The sequence below is a fragment of the Dama dama genome, chromosome 22 (genome assembly GCF_033118175.1).
Source record: "Dama dama isolate Ldn47 chromosome 22, ASM3311817v1, whole genome shotgun sequence".
NCBI classification, from domain to species: Eukaryota; Metazoa; Chordata; class Mammalia; order Artiodactyla; family Cervidae; genus Dama; species Dama dama.
In genome coordinates, this window is record NC_083702.1 from 18,294,998 (window position 1) to 18,312,893 (window position 17,896).

At 40.9% G+C, this 17,896-nt stretch overlaps 1 protein-coding gene across 1 annotated transcript in view; it reads right to left on the minus strand.

Annotated features, from left to right (window-relative positions):
- The window catches only part of LOC133043053 (uncharacterized), a 285,837-nt gene that overhangs the window by 224,939 nt on the left and 43,002 nt on the right, over nt 1-17,896 (minus strand). The window contains 3 exon segments of the mRNA XM_061123943.1: nt 9,492-9,525; nt 9,694-10,022; nt 13,776-14,090. Of these exon segments, the coding sequence (XP_060979926.1) occupies nt 9,492-9,525; nt 9,694-10,022; nt 13,776-14,090 (678 nt within the window).

Here is a 17,896-nt window from a genome sequence, read left to right on the forward strand (position 1 = left end):
AAAGCAGTCAGGGCCAAGGCCCACACCTAGAGGAGTTGGCTTTCCAGGCATGTGGCTAGATCATTCAAATTGCAGGAGCTCAAAGCTGACATCTTGAATGCTCCTGAGTTAGGGGCTCAGTGGAGACCAAGTTTCACACAGAGTCTGAGTGAATGAAAACAGAGAAAATTTACAAATACAAGGTGTTTTCTAAATATTTGATCCTTTAGATGTTATAGACAAGCCTGAGTATCCCCGATTGCTCAGAGAGTGAAGAATCAGCCTGCAATGCAGACCTCAGTTCAATCCTTGGATCGGGAAGATCTCCTGGAGAAGGAAATAGCAACCCACTCCAGTACTCTTGCCATGAGAATTCCATGGACAGAGAGAGAAGCCTGGTAGGCTACAGTCCATGGGGTCACAAAGAGTAGGACAAGATTGTGCAACTAATGCACACACATCCAGTGAGAAGTGAAAAATTGACCGAGAGGCACATCATCAAGTCTCTAAGACTAAATCTCTTCTGCCTTCAATACTAATATCAATATATTAATGGCACCTAATTTGGGTTCATTTTTCTGTTGCACAGCAGGAGGGGAGGGCCACTGATCCAAGGAGTAGAAAGAGAAAGCATCACAGGCAGGAAGACAGAGTTCTGGCAAGAACTGTATACTGGGGAAAGACTACAGAGAAGCAGGAAAGCATCTGAGCTGTGGGTTTGTGAGGGAATAAAAGACATCAATATGTATACGCTCACAGCACACACACACACAGAGAAAAAAACAATATTTGGGGGGCTTGGCCCTAAGAAGGCAGAGGAATAGGACGGGGAGACCACTTTCTCCCCCCACAAATTCATCTAAAGAACATTTGATCACTGAGCAAATTCCGCAGAACAACTTCTGATTGCTGGCAGAGGACATCAGGCACCCAGAAAGCAGCCCATTGTCTTCAAAAGGAGGTAGAACAAAATATAAAAGATAAAAAGAGAGACAAAAGAGGTAGGGATGGAGATTGTCCCAGGAAGGGAGTCTTAAAAAAGAGAGAAGTTTCCAAACACCAGGAAATACTCTCTCTGGTGGGTCTGTGGCGAGCCTTGGAATCTCAGAGGGCAAAATAACCGGGAGGAAAAATAAATAAATAATTAAAACCCACGCATTACGTGCCTAACAACAACTCCCAGCGGATCACCAGCCCAGACGCTAGCATCCCCAGCTAGCAAGCAGGGGAGGGACAGGGAGGAGCGGGCTGCGTTGCTTAGGGTAAGGACTGGGCCTGAATGCCCTGAGGGCAGTCTGAGGGAAATAGCTTGAGATAGCAACCCAGATTGTGAGATAGTTATCCTAACCTAAGACACCACCAGGCACACTCACAGAACAAGGGACTGAGCAGAGCTAGCTGGCTGCAGACTGGACCATCCCCCCACCAGAGACAGGCAGGCGAGGGCAGCCAGAGTTGGAAGAAGGCAATCTCGTCCCCAGAGAGGCGTCCTATACCAAACTGCAAGCAGACTTCTTTGCTATCCCAAGACTTCTTGGGACTCCGGACGATCAACATCTGCCGGGAGGGTTGCAGCCAGAGACCAGCTGCCCAGAATAGACGCTTGGCACACCTAAGAAGGCGCGCTCATTGTACACCCAGAAAACCGAGCGGCTGGAATGGGGGAGGGGGTAAGCCACAGCGTCTAACTGGGGGCGACTATGCGCACCAAGCGCCTGGTCAACTGAGCTGCTCAGGCCTGGGACAGGCGCAAAACGCAGGCCCAACAAAGTCTGTACCTTTGTGGAATAGCCAAGAACGTGAACCTGAGCAGTTTAGACCTGGGAAGTGCATGTAAACCAGGGCCCGCATCAGACAGCTACCAGCAGAGCAACCTAGAGTCTGAGCAGTTTAGACTGGAAAAGCACACAGCCATGAGCGGAGGCAAACCCAGTGCGGCTGAATCATTGTGAGCACACGCCAGTGATATTTGTCCGCAGTGTTCCTCCTTCCCCAAAGCACGACTGAAAAAGCGAGCCTAAAAAAAAGAAAAAAGAAAAAAAAAGTGACCACCACCACGCCCCTTGTGGCAGGGCAGAAATTGGACACTGAAGAAACCAGCAAACAGAAGCTAAAATAAACAGAGGGAACCACTTCAGAAGTGACAGGTGCAATAGATTAAAACCCTGGAGTAACCACTGACTACATAGGAAGGGGCCTATAGACCTTGAGAAGTACAAGCTGGACCAAGAAACTATCTGAAGATAAACTGACCCCACACTGTCCGCAACAGCTCCAGAGAAAGTCTCAGATATATTGTTACTACTATCATTTTTTAAATTGTAAAAAAAAATAAATTTTTTTAAATTTTTTATTTTATTTTTTATTATTTTTTAAGTCCCCATTACTCCTTTACTTTTCATTTTCATAACCTATTATTACCTTGCAAAAAAAAGACCCTATTTTTAAAACAAACTTCATAAATATATATTTTATAATTTCTGTGGCATTGTTTGTTTGTTGGTTGGTCTGATTTGGGGTTTTTTTTTCCTTTTTTTTTTTTTCTCTTTTTTTTTTTTTAATATTGTATTTTTGGGAATCTAGCCTCTACTCAAGATTTTTAATCTTTGCTTTTTGATATTTGTTATCAACTTTGTACCTTTAAGAACCCAATCTTCAGTACCCATTTTTACCTGGGAGCAGGATCACTGGCCTGATTTCTCTCTCCCCCTTTTGACTCTCCTTTTTCTCCACCAGGTTGCCTCTATCTCCCCCATCCCCTTTTCTTCTCTACCCAACTCGGTGAATCTCTTTGTATGTTCCGGGCTGTGGAAAACACTTAGGGAACTGATTGCTGGCTGGATCTGTCTCTCTCCTTTTGATTCCCCCTTTTATCCTCCTGGCCACCTCTGTCTCCTTCCTCCCTCTTCTCCTCTCTGTGTAACTCCGTGAACATCTCTGAGAGGTCCAGACTGTGGAGAGTACATAGGGAATCGATTACTGGCTAGCTTGTTCTCACCTTTTGAAACCCTCTCTGCTCCTCCTGGTCACCTCTAACTCCCTCTTCCCTCTTCTCTTCTCCATGTAACTCTGTGTACCTCTCCAGGTGTCCTCACTATGGAGAAACTTTTCATCATTAACCTAGATGTTTTATCATTGGTGCTATACAGATGGAGCGACACAAGCTTCCCTAACCAGGAAACCTTGACAAGCCACCTGGCCAACCCCACCCACAGTGAGGAACCTCCACAATAAAGAGGAAACACAAACTACCAGAATATGGAAAGGCCACCCCAAACACAGCAATATAAACAAGGTGAAAAGGCAGAGAAATACCCAGCAGGTAAAGGAACAGGATAAATGCCCACCAAACCAAACAAAAGAGGAAGAGATAGGGAATCTACCTGATAAATAATTCTGAATAATGATAGTGAAAATGATCCAAAATCTTGAAGGCAAATTGAAGTTACAGATAAATAGCCTGGCAACAGGATCAAGAAGATCCAAGAAAGGTTTAATGAAGACCTAGAAGAAATTTAAAAAAAGAGTCAATATATAATGAATAATGCAATAAATGAGATCAAAAACACTCTGGAGGGAACCAACAGTAGAATAACAGAGGCAGAAGATAGGATAAGTGAGATGGAATGGTAGAAATAAATGAAAGAGAGAGGAAAAAAGAAAAAAGAATTAAAAGAAATGAGGACAACCTCAGAGACCTCTGGGATAGTGTTAAATGCCCCAACATTCGAATCATAGGAGTCCCAGAAGAATAGGACAAAAAGAAAGACCATGAAAAGGGAGGTGGGAGGGGGGATCGGGATGGGGAATACGTGTAAATCTATTCATATAGGCTGATTCATATCAATGTATGACAAGACCCACTGAAAAAATAAATAAATAAATAAAGGGAAAAAAATTTTAAAAAAGAAGGTTATAAGTAAAATAATTCCTTTACCATTCACAGAAAGATCACAATTAACATTTTGGCTTAGTTTCTTTTATCTATATATTTATCATAAATTATACTTGAATTGCAAGTGTTTGATCATTATAGAAACTATGGAAAAATAAAAAATAGACAAAATTTAAAAAAAAAAAGAAAGAAAGAAAGACCATGAAAAAATACTTGAGAAGATAATAGTTGAAAACTTCCCTAAAATGGGGAAGGAAATAATCACCCAAGTCCAAGAAACCCAGAGAGTCCCAAACAGGACAAACCCAAGGCAAAACACCCCAAGACACATATTAATCAAATTAACAAAGATCAAACACAAAGAATAAATATTAAAAGTAGCAAGGGAAAAACAACAAATAACACACAGGGGGATTCCCATAAGGATAACAGCTTATCTTTCAATAGAAACTCTTCAGGCCAGAAGGGAATGGCAGGACATACTTAAAGTGATGAAAGAAAATAACCTACAACCCAGATTACTGTACCCAGCAAGGATCTCATTCAAATATGAAGGAGAAATCAAAAGCTTTACAGACAAGCAAAAGCTGAGAGAATTCAGCACCACCAAACCAGCTCTCCAACAAATGCTAAAGGATCTTCTCTAGACAGGAAACACAGAAAGGATGTATAAACGTGAACCCAAAACAACAAAGTAAATGGCAATAGGATCATACTTATCAATAATTACCTTAAATGTAAATGGGCTGAATGCCCCAACCAAAAGACAAAGACTGGCTAAATGGATACAAAAACAAGACCCCTATATATGTTGTCTGCAAGAGACCCACCTCGAAACAAGGGACACACACAGACTGAAAGTGAAGGGCTGGAAAAATATATTCCATGCAAATAGAGACCAAAAGAAAGCAGGAGTAGCAATACTCGTATCAGATAAACTAGACTTTAAAACAAAGGCTGTGAAAAGAGACAAAGATGGACACTACATAATGATCAAAGGATCAATCCAAGAAGAAGATAAAACAGTCATAAATATATATGCACCCAACATAGAAGCACCACAATATGTAAGACAAATGCTAACAAGTATGAAAGGGGAAATTAACAATAACACAATAATAGTGGGAGACTTTAATACCCCACTCACACCTATGGATAGATCAACTAAACAGAAAATTAACAAGGAAACACAAACTTTAAATGATACAATAGACCAGTTAGACCTAACTGATATCTATAGGACACTTCAGCCCAAAACAATCAATTTCACCTTTTTCTTAAGTGCACATGGAAATAGACCACATCCTGGGCCATAAATCTAGCCTTGGTAAATTAAAAAAAGAATTGAAATCATTCCAAACATCTTTTCTGACCACAATGCAGTAAGATTAGATGTCAACTGCAGGAGAAAAACTATTAAAAATTCTAACATATGGAGACTGAACAACCAACAAATCACAGAAGAAATCAAAAAAGAAATCAAAATATGCATAGAAACGAATGAAAATGAAAACACAACAACCCAAAACCTATGGGACACTGTAAAAGCAGTGCTAAGGGGAAGGTTCATAGCAATACAGGCATACCTCAAGAAACAAGAAAAAAGCCATATAAATAACCTAACTCTACACCTAAAGCAACTTGAAAAGAAAGAAATTATGGACCCCAGGGTTAGTAGAAGGAAAGAAATCTTAAAAATTAGGGCAGAAATAAATGCAAAAGAGGCCAAAGAGACCATAGCAAAAATTACCAAAACCAAAACCTGGTTCTTTGAGAAGGAAAATAAAATTGACAAACCATTAGCCAGACTCATCAAGAAACAAAGGGAGAAAAATCAAGTCAACAAAATTAGAAATGAAAATGGAGAGATCACAACAGACAACATAGAAATACAAAGGATCATAAGAGACTATTATCAGCATCTATATGCAAATAAAATGGACAACGTGGAAGAAGTGGACGAATTCTTAGAAAAGTACAACTTTCCAAAATTGAACCAGGAAGAAATAGAAAATCTCAACAGACCCATCACAAGCACAGAAATTGAAACTGTAATCAGAAATCTTCCAACAAACAAAAGCCCAGGACTAGACAGCTTCACAGCTGAATTCTACCAAAAATTTAGAGAAGAACTAACACCTCTCCTACTCAAATTCTTCCAGGAAATTGCAGAGGAAGGTAAACTTCCAAACTCATTCTATGAGGTCACCATCACCTTAATATCAAAACCTGACAAAGATGCCACAAAAAAAGAAAACTACAGGCCAATATCACTGATGAACATAGATGCAAAAATCCTTAACAAAATTCTAGCAAACAGAATCCAATAACATATTAAAAAGATCATACCTCATGACCAAGTGGGCTTTATCCCAGAGATGCAAGGATTCGTCAATATCCACAAATCAATCAATGTAATACACCACATTAACAAATTGAAAAATAAAAACCATATGATTATCTCAATAGATACAGAGAAAGCCTTTGACAAAATTCAACATCCATTTATGATTTAAAAAAAAAAAAAAAAAAAACTCTCCAGAAAGCAGGAATAGAAGGACCATAGCTCAACATAATAAAAGCTATATATGACAAACCCACAGCAAACATTATCCTCAATGGTGAAAAATTTAAAGCATTTCCCCTAAAGTGGGTGCCCAATTTCACCACTACTGTTCAACATAGTTTTGGAAGTTTTGGCCACAGCAATCAGAGCAGAAAAAGAAATAAAAGAATCCAGATTGGAAAAGAAGAAGTAAAACTCTCACTGTTTGCAGATGACATGATTCAGGCTGGATGCATGAGACAAGTGCTCGGGCCTGGTGCACTGGGAAGACCCAGAGGAATCGGGTGGAGAGGGAGGAGGGAGGAGGGATCGGGATGGGGAATATATGTAAATCCATGGCAGATTCATGTCAATGTATGACAAAAACCACTACAACATTATAAAGTAATTAGCCTCCAACTAATAAAAATAAATGGGGGAAAGAAAAACACTGATGAAAGAAATCAAAGAGGACAAAAATAGATGGAGAAATATACTTTGTTCGTTGATCAGAAGAAACAATATAGTGAAAATGAGTATACTACCCAAAGCAATCTATAGATTCAATGCAATCCCTATCAAGCTACCAATGGTATTTTTCAGAGAACTAGAACAAATAATTAAACAATTTGTATGGAAATACAAAAAACCTCAAATAGCCAAAGCAATCTTGAGAAAGAAGAGTGGAACTGGAGGAATCAACCTGCCTGACTTCAGTCTCTACTACAAAGCCACAGTCATCAAGATAGTGTGGTACGGGCACAAAGACAGAAATATAGATCAATGGAACAGAATAGAAAGCCCAGAGATAAATCCATGCACCTATGGACACCTTATCTTTGACAAAGGGGGCAAGAATATACAATGGAGAAAAGACAATCTCTTCAACAAGTGGTGCTGGGAAAACTGGTCAACCACTTGTAAAAGAATGAAACTAGAACACTTTCTAACACCATACACAAAAACAAACTCAAAATGGATTAAAGATCTAAATGTAAGACCAGAGACTATAAAACTCCTAGAGGAGAACATAGGCCAAACACTCTCCAACATAAACCACAGCAGGATCCTCTATGACCCACCTCCCAGAATATTGGAAATAAAAGCAAAAATAAACAAATGGGACCTAATTAAACTTAAAAGCTTCTGCACAACAAAGGAAACTATAAGCAAAGTTAAAAGACAACCTTCAGAATGAGAGAAAATAATAGCAAATGAAGCAATGGGCAAAGAATTAATCTCAAAAATATACAAGAAACTCCTGTAGCTCAATTCCAAAAAAATAAAAGACCCAATCAAAAAGTGGGCCAAAGAACTAAACAGACATTTCTCCAAAGAAGACATTCAGATGGCTAACAAACACATGAAAAGATGCTCAACATCACTCATTATCAGAGAAATGCAAATCAAAACCACAATGAGGTACCACTTCACGCCAGTCAGAATAGCTGCTATCTAAAAGTCTACATGTAATAAATGCTGGAGAGGGTGTAGAGAAAAGGGAACCCTCTTACACTGTTGGTGGGAATGCAAACATGCAGCCACTATGGAGAATAGTGTGGAGATTCCTTAAAAAACTGGAAATAGAACTGCCATATGACTCAGCAATCCCACTTCTGGGCATACACACTGAGGAAACCAGATCTGAAAGAGACACGTGCACCCCAATGTTCATCGTAGCATTGTTTATAATAGCCAGGACATGGAAGCAACCTAGATGCCCATCAGCAGACAAATGGATAAGTGGTACATATATGCAATGGAATATTACTCAGCCATTAAAAAGAATACATTTGAATCAGTTCTAATGAGGTGGATGAAACTGGAGCCTATTATACAGAGTGAAGTAAGCCAGAAAGAAAAATACCAATACAGTACGCTAACGCATATATATGGAATTTAGAAAGATGGTAACAATAACCCCATATGCAAGACAGCAAGAGAGACACAAATGTATTGAACAGTCTTTTGGACTCTGTGGGAGAGGGTGAGGGTGGGATGATATGGGAGAATGGCACTGAAGCATGTAAATTATCATATGTGAAACGAATCACCAGTCCAGGTTTGATGCATGATACAGGATGCTCAGGGCTGGTGCACTGGGATGACCCAGAGTGATGGGATGGGGAGGGAGTTGGGAGGGGGGTTCAGGATGGGGAACACATGTACACACATGGTGGATTCAAGTCAATGTATGGCAAAACCAATACAATGTTGTAAAGTAAAATAAATAAATAATTTTAAAAAATATTTGGAGAAGGCAATACTTTGAACAAGTAATAAGCTGAAAAACTTAGGGACAGACTTAAAAAGAATAAAATCAAATCCTACTTGCTATCAACATCCAAAATAAAATTTATAATGTTTAAATATATACACAGCAGAAGTGAAGTACAAGACACTGAAGGAAAAGATGAAGTATTCATTTTCTTTGAAAAACAGAGTTGATTGTGAAGAAGACATTCTAGAGCTTATCTTTAATATTTATTTTGCATGTTGTCTAACATGACCCCACACTTCATTTATCTAAACTTGTTTTCCTCTGTGATGTGACAGGAATCCTTTCACTAGTCTATGATTTGGTAAGGACATTGTAATATCTGTCCAAAACTGGTACTGTTATTGAAACGTGAAGTTTTAATGATCCAGCAGTTCAGCCATGTCAGTCAGGGTTTCCTTGGTTTTGGACTCATTTATACAGAAATTTCACTTACCTTCACTTACTTCAGGAAAGTGCTCTCTTTGCACCTGTACCTGAGCTTGAGAGGGCCCTGATCTCAGCTTCTGCTTAAGGCTCTTTGGTCCAGAGGAAGTGTCTCCACCCATTATTATAGCTTTGGGGTTTGATTTTTGTCCAGGGAAGCTGTTTGATTTTTGTCCAAGCAAGCTAGAGCGCACTAGTGGTTTTCATCACCTTTGCTCTTGATCACATCCTTATTTCTCTCCCTCTGACCAACTCGGCCCCCTCTCTTCTCCGTGTAGCCGTGATGCATCCACCTCCAGACCAACTCTCGGGGCCTTTGACCTTCAGCCCCACGTGTCCCTGGACCCTTCTGGCTCCTCAACCATTACTCTGAGCTCCTACTGTTTTGATTGGAATAGAGCACTGTGTGGCCTGAGGTGTTGGATATATCTTTGTTAAATGTGGTATTTTGCCTCTCAGAGATCCACAAAGATCAAAGTATCTTCCTAGAAGACCCAACCTGCCTTCTACTCTTGGGCTCACTGTTCACCCACTTTCTCGGAACTTTCCATTCTCTCAACCATTAGACACTGCACTGACTGTACCTGAGCAGATGACTCCTGAGTCCTCGTGATGACCACAATTGTGCTGTCCCCAGTCCCCAGCAGGGCACTTCCATACTTGGGGCTCCTTTCCTCGACAGTTCACATTGTCCAGCCAGATGGGCCCTGATCCTGCCCCGAAGTGAGCAGACCCCACTGCACTGAGGGCTTCTCCACAGCCCAGCTGCCTGCACACCACGTGGGCATCGTCCAGGTCCCAGTCATCATCACAGATGGTGCCCCAGGAGCCCTGGTCAAGGATCTCCACTCTCCCGGCGCAGCGAGCACCCCCGTCCACCAGGCGGAGCTGTCTGCTGTCTGAGGAGAGAGAAATGGGACCATAGGGCATTGACAGAGGGGATAAGAAGGGTCTTCTGGTGCTGTGGGACCCTCCTCTGAGGTTGCAGAGCTTGCTTGTTCAGACGCAGAGTCATTGAACTAGGCAGCACCTGGGTCTGGGGTCTTACATCAGTGAGAGAGAATAATAAGGTTGAAAATTTGAAGAAAAAAGAAAGAAAGAAAGAAAAAGGAAGTATTAGGTTGAAAATATTCTAGAGTGTAGTGTAAGACAGAATGTGGTACACAGGTCCTATAAGTGTTAACCTTGGATTTGTAGAGTTCTGCATAGCATCTGACAAAGATATACAGGAAATGTTAGGTTCTCTACTCCAAGAGTTAAATGAGTTCGGAGTCACAGGAATGGGCTGGCAGCTAGATGGATTCCATATAAACCAGACACACTTTGGTGCCCTTGACCTGAGAGTTAAAGGGATTAGACTAAAGGAAGTGGAGTCAGGAACTGGCCTCATCAGAAGCCTCCTGAAGCAGCCATGAATCCTCTCTAGGATTAGAATTGCTCTCCTTGGTACAGTCACACAGAACCAGAAAACAAATGGACCTTGAGATGCCATGGTGTACTGCAGAATATTTCACTTATGGTTCTGAGTTTCGAAGTTCTGGATGTGAAAGTGTTAGTTGCTCAGTCATGTCCGGCTCTTTCTGACCCAATAGTTTTAGGCCACCAAGTTCCTATATCCGTGGGATTTCCCAGGAAAGAAAACTAGAGTGGGTACCCATTTCCTTCTCCAGGGGATCTTCTCAACCCAGGGATCAAACCAGGGTCTCCTGATTGCAGGCAGATTTTTTACTGTCTGAGCCACCAGGAAAACCTTGGTTTCAAAGAAAGGGATAACTTTGAGTAGATCAGGAAAACTGGCAAGTGAAATAATGCCAGATGATATTGATTGGCACTGACCAGACACTACTGAGAATCATAAAATGTTGCTTCTTCTCCAAATAAATATAATCTCTCCTTGGACTTAATGTCAAGAATCACCATTATTCAAAATTTGTAATTATTTGCTCTCAAGGGGAGAAATATCATGTATTTATGACCCTGTTCACAGCAGAAATAGGTTATATGTCTGCTCTGAAAGCACTTGAACAAACTATTGACAGACGTACTGTGTTATTCAGGCTTCCCTGGTGGCTCAGACAGTAAAGAATCCACCTGCAATGCAGGAGACCAGGGTTCAATCTCTAGGTCGGGAAGATCCCCTGGAAAATGAAATGGCTACCCACTCCAGTATTCTAGCCTGGAGAATTCCATGGACACACTTGAAAAGGCAACTTTGAGCAAACTCTGGGAGATAGTGAAGGACAAGGAAGCCTGTCATGCTTCTGTTCATGACATCATAAAGAGTCAGACATGACTTAGCAACTGAACAACAACAACTGCATTATTCTGCCTTTAACATATAAAATGTGATGCAAATAAAAATTAAATAGTGTCTAGTAGTATTGCACTTTAAGCAAATGATGTGTAAAGAATAAAACGTAAAATTTTCTACTTTCATGAAGAAAGGGGGAATTCACAGGAAACCAGTGGTCCTAATAGATATAACTTGAATAGCTGGAAAATGTAAAAATAAAGAAAAAGCAGAGCAAGCAAAGATATTACACATCTGAGGACTCAACATGGACTAAATATGTTAAAAAATCTAAAGAATGGAGGTAATTTCAGTGTTAGTCAAGCATCTCCAGCTTCTCTTTCTCTGTGGGAATTTCCCAATGTGGTGCCTGGGTAATGGCTCAGAATCTGGGCCCAAGGATACAGAGGACTCCTGTTGGGACAGAAAAGCCAGCATAATTGGGGGAGTGACCTGTGCTGGACAATACTGGAGACCTGAGAGCCTTTCTCACAGAACAGGTTTTCTCCTCCAGCATCTGCCCAGTACACAAGCTGTGAGACTTCCTTGGTGGCTCAGATGGTAAAGAATTCATCTGCAATGCAGGAGACCTGGGTTCAATCCCTGGGTCAGGAAGATCCCCTGGAGAAGGGAATGGTTACCCACTCTAGTATTCTTGCCTAGAGAATCCTACGGACAGAGGAGCCTGGCAGGCTCTAGTCCATGTGGTTGCAAAGAGTCAGATACGACTGAGCAACCAATGCTTACTTACTTACACAAGCTGTAAAGGGCAGGAGACCAAAGAACTATGTCAGAAATCTTAGAAAGCAGAGTTGCAACTTTATCTTGAGTGCTGAGCTACCAAAACATCCAGGCTCTCAACTGAAATCTCTGAAAGCCCATGCCATAGGGACAGAGAAATCAGAGTGCTACCATAACTGCAGCCCAGACTTGTCACAGCTCAGTTCTAGGCTGTATTTAGGTATTATGATAATGTGGACCCTTTCCCCTACCTGCTGAGCAGAACCAAAGATGAATTCTTTCAGGTGTTAGAAAATGTATCTGGAGTGTCTTATTTTTTAACATATAACTTATAGCATTCACAAAAAGTTACATGGCATTGGAAGAGATGGGATGATATGACAAATGAACACAGTGCAGAAAAGAAAATAAGGCAGAGACACAAGTGATAGAGATGCTCGAGATAGTAGACAAGGATTTTAATTCTGATCAATCTATTTAGGAAAAAAGAGAGAAAGAGAATAAACAAATGAGAGGATGAAAGATTTAGGAAATAATCATGAATAAGTAAAAAATATCAAAGGAAGAGATATCATTCAAAATAAAATAACTGGAATTAAGTAGTTAATAAATAAGTATAATAAATAAATAATAATGTCTCTCTGTACAGACATCCATCCTGTGTCCTTAAGCACACAGAGCGTCCCCCACACGTGGACCTTCAGTGAACCTATAGCTGCCTTCGTCAGTTCCCATTACCATTCCCCTCCCTCCCAGCTACTATAACTTTCTTCCATCTTCTTAAAAAAATGTTTGTGCCCTTATTCTCACTCTTATCAAATAAACCCCCAAATGCAATTCTCTTATGTTATTGAAGTCATCAGGTGTAAAGTTAACATAAAACATACTAATTAATATTTATTGTTTCCAATATTGACTTGTCAGTGCATGGTTAAGTGTTCCTCCAAATTTCAACTTTGTAAAGATGTTTTAAAAGAAAAAATCTTCTTTTCTTTGACTAGAAAAGGATCTTTTCTTTTCTAGTAAACAGTGGAAGGGAGAGAACCTCTGAATCAGAACATTTCATCCACAGTTCTCTGGTTCTACCTGCCAAAGAGTTATGAATATTTACATCTAAACTTGCAAAGAAGACTTGCAATTTGGCACAAATCCATAAATTCCTCTCTGATTTATTTAATCATATCGTCTGTGCCTCTACACCTACTGACTTAGTGCAAAACAGTGTCCCACACTTTACTTATGGAAACAACTCCCCCCAGGAAGGTACACACTCATTCTTTTCCCTCCCTCCCATGGGCTCACTTGTGCGAAGGGATTGTATGTGTGTTGATTAACAAATGTTTCAAATTTTTAAAAATGAATCATAAAAAAATTTAGGAAGATCGATTTTAATTGAGATAATAGATGAAACTATGTCAAGTAAAATCAATGGAGAAAAAAAGAATAGCAGAGACTAAGAGGAAAGTAAATGAAACCCATCACTCACAGATGGTTGTGCACTGAGGGAGGATGGGTAGATATCTCAGATCTCACTAGCCCACCCTATCTTCTATTGTCAAGGTGATTAGGCTTCCTTGCAGATATCCCTTCTCTTGGCCACTGGACTACGTAGAGACCATACCTGAGCAGATGACTCCTGCATCTTTGTTGTGCTTGCAGTTGTGTCTCCCCCAGCCCCGGGAAGGGCACCTCCACACGTGGGACTCATTTCCTGTGCAATTCAGGTCGTCTAGCCAGATGGGCCCTGATCCTGCCCCAAAGTGAGCAGATACCATGGCATCCAGGGCTTCGCCACAGCTCAACTGCCTGCACACCACGTGGGCATCCTTCAGGTCCCAGCTGTCATCACAGATGGTGCCCCAGGAGCCCTGGTCAAGGATCTCCACTCTCCCGGCACAGCGACCACCCCCGTCCACCAAGCGGAGCTGTCTGCTGTCTGAGGAGAGAAATGGGAAAAGAGGTGTTGACATGGGGAATGAATAGGGTCTTGTGTACTAGATCATTCAGGTATGACTTAAATCAAATCTCTAACGATTATACAGTGGAAGTGAGAAATAGATTTAAGGGACTAGATCTGAAAAACAGAGTGCCTGATGAACTATGGATGGAGGTTCATGACCCTGTACAGGAGAGAGGGAGCAAGACCATCCCCAAGGAAAAGAAATGCAAAAAAGCAAAATGGCTGCCTGAGGAGGCCTTACAAATAGCTGTGAAAAGAAGAGAAGTGAAAAGCAAAGGAGAAAAGGAAAGATATTCCCATTTGAATGCAGAGTTCCAAAGAATAGCAAGGAGAGATAAGAAAGTCTTCCTCAGTGATCAATGCAAAGAAATAGAGGAAAACAACAGAATGGGGAAGACTAGAGATCTCTTCAAGAAAATTAGAGATACCAAGGGAAAATTTCATGCAAAGACGGGCTGAATAAAATACAGAAATGGTATGGACCTAACAGAAGTAGAAGATATTAAGAAGAGGTGCAAGAATACACAGAAGAACTGTACAAAAAAGATCTTCATCGCCCAGATAATCATGATGGTGTGATCACTCACCTAGAGCCAGACATCCTGGAATGTGAAGTCAAGTGGGCCTTAGGAAGCATAACTAAAACAAAGCAAGTGGAGGTAATGGAATTCCAGTAGAGTTATTTCAAGTCCTAAAAGATGATGCTGTGAAAGTGCTGCACTCAACATGTCAGCAAATTTGGAAAACTCAGCAGGGGCCACAGGACTGGAAAAGGTCAGTTTTCATTCCAATCCCAAAGAAAGGCAATCACAAAGAATGCTCAAACTACCACACAATTGCAGTCATCTCACACGCTAGTAAAGTAATGCTCAAAATTCTCCAAGCCAGTCTTCAGCAATACATGAACCATGAACTTCCAGATGTTCAAGCTGGTTTTAGAAAAGGCAGAGGAACCAGAAATCAAATTGCCAACATCAGCTGGATCATCAAAAAAGCAAGAAAGTTCCAGGAAAAAAAACATCTATTTCTGCTTTATTGACTATGCCAAAGCCTTTGACTGTGTGGATCACAATAAACTGTGGAAAATTCTGAAAGAGATGGGAATATCAGACCACCTGACCTGCCTCTTAAGAAACCTGTATGTGGGTCAGGAAGCAACAGTTAGAATTGGACATGAGACAACAGACTGGTTCCAAATAGGGAAAGGAGTATATCAAGGCTATATATTGTCACCCCGCTTATTTAACTTATATGCAGAGTACATCATGGGAAATGCTGGGCTGGATGAAGCCCAAGCTGGAATCAAGATTGCCGGGATAAATATCAATAACCTCAGATATGCAGATGCCACATCCTTATGGCAGAAAGTGAAAATGAACTAAAAAGCCTCTGGATGAAAGTGAAAGAGGAGAGTGAAAAAGTTGGCTTAAAGCTCAACATTCAGAAAACAAAGATCATGGCATCTGTCCCATCACTTCATGGCAAATAGATGGGAAAACAGTGGAAACAGTGACAGATTTAATTTGGGGGGGGCTCCAAAATCACTGCAGATGGTGATTGCAGCCATGAAATTAAAAGACGCTTACTCCTTGGAAGGTAAGTTATGACCAAGCTAAACAGCATACTAAAAAGTAGAGACATTACTTTCTCAACAAAGATGTCTAGTCAAGGCTATGGTTTTTCCACTAGTCATCTGTGAACCTGAGAGTTGGACTATAAAGAAAGCTGAGTGCTGGAGAATTGATGCCTTTGAATGGTGGTGTTGGAGAAGACTCTTGAGAGTCCCTTGGACTGCAAGGAGATGCAACCAGTCCATCCTAAAGGAGATCAGTTTTGGGTGTTCATTGCAAGGACTGATGTTGAAGCTGAAACTCCAATACTTTGGCCACCTGATGTGAAGAGCTGATTCATTTGAAAAGACCCTGATGCTGGGAAAGATTGAGGGCAGGAGGAGAAGGGGAAAACAGAGGATGAGATGGTTGGATGGCATCACCAACACAATGGACATGAGTTTGGGTGGACTCCAGGAGTTGGTGATGGACAGGAAGGCCTGGCGTGCTGCGGTTCATTGGATCGCAAAGAGTCAGACACAACTGAGCAACTGAACTGAACTGAACACCATGATCAAGTGAGATTTGTTCCAAGGATGCAAGGATGGTTCAACATTCACAAATTTATCAATGTGATACACCAAATTAAAATAAAAATCATATCCTCTCAATAGATAGGGAAAAACACTTGACAAAATTCAACATCCATATACAATAAAAAAAAAAAAAAAAGACTCTCTACAAAATAGGTATAGAGGGATCATACTTCAAGATAATAAAGGCCAAATGACAAACCTTCAGCTAGCATCATACTGTACTGCAAAGAGCTGAAAGTTTTTCCTCCAGGATCAGACACAAGACAAAGATGCCCACTTTCATTCAACATGGCTCTGGTAGTCCTAGGCAGAGCAGTCAGGCAAGAAAAAGAAAATTGTTGTTTGTTGTTGTCATTCTTTAGTCACCAAGAATGTCCGACTCTTTTGCAACACCATGGAGTGTATCCTACCAGGCTCCTCTCTCCATGTCTGCTCCAGGCAGGAATACTGGAGTGGGATGCCATTTCCTTCCCCAGAGGATCTTCTCGACCCAGGGATTGAACCTGTGTCTTCCCCTTGGCAGGTGCAATCTTTACCACTGAGCCACCTGGGAAGTCCCCAAAAAGAAAATACAGACATCCAAATATAATAGTTTTTGGTGGGATCTTTAGGATTTTCTCTGGAGAAGGGCATGGCAACCCACTCCAGTGTTCTTGCCAGGAGAATTCCATGGACAGAGGATTCTGGCGGGTTACAGTCCATGGGGTCACAAAGAGTCAGACACGACTGAGTGACTAACACTTAGGGTTTTCTATATATAATGTCATGTAACCTGTAAATAGCATCAGTTTCACCTCTTCTTTTCAGATTTGGAAAAAGAAAATATGGACAACTAAATCTGAAAGAAAAGTGAAAGTTTCTCAGTCATGTCCGACTCTTTGAACTCCATCGGGTTCATGGACTATATAGTCCGTGGACTTCTCCAGGCCAGAATACTGGAGTGGGTAGCCTTTCCCTTCTCCAGGGAATCTTCCCAAACTAGGGATCAAACTCAGGTCTCCCACATTGCAGGTGGATTCCTGACCAGCCGAGCCACAATCCCCTGGAGAAGGGGAAAGCTACCCACACCAGTATTCTGGCCTGGAGAATTCCATGGACTCTCCATGGGGTTGCAAAGAATAGGACATGACTGAGTGACTTTCACTTCACTTCAAAGCTGAAAGGGAGAGGCAAATCTGGTACTATTTGCAGGTTAGATGACATTATATATAGAAGACCCTAAAGACCTCACCAAAAACTATTAGAACTAAATCACTCAGTCAAGTTGCAAGATGCAAAATCTATACTAAAAAAACAATTGTATCTCTACAAACAAACCAACTGCCATAAGGATAAATCAAGAAAACCATTCTATTCATAACTACATCAAAAAGAATAAAATACCTAGGAATAAATTTAACCATGGAGGTGAAAATCCTGTGTACTGAAAACTGTAAGACATTGATGAAAGACATTAAACAAGCACAAATAAACAAAAAGATATTCTCATGGATTGAAACACCTAACGTTAAAACGGGCATACTACACAAAGCAATCTGCAGATTCACTGCAATCCTTATCCAAATTCCAATGGAAATTTTCACAGATATGGAACAAACAATTCTAAAATTGGTATGGAACCACAAAAGACCCCAAA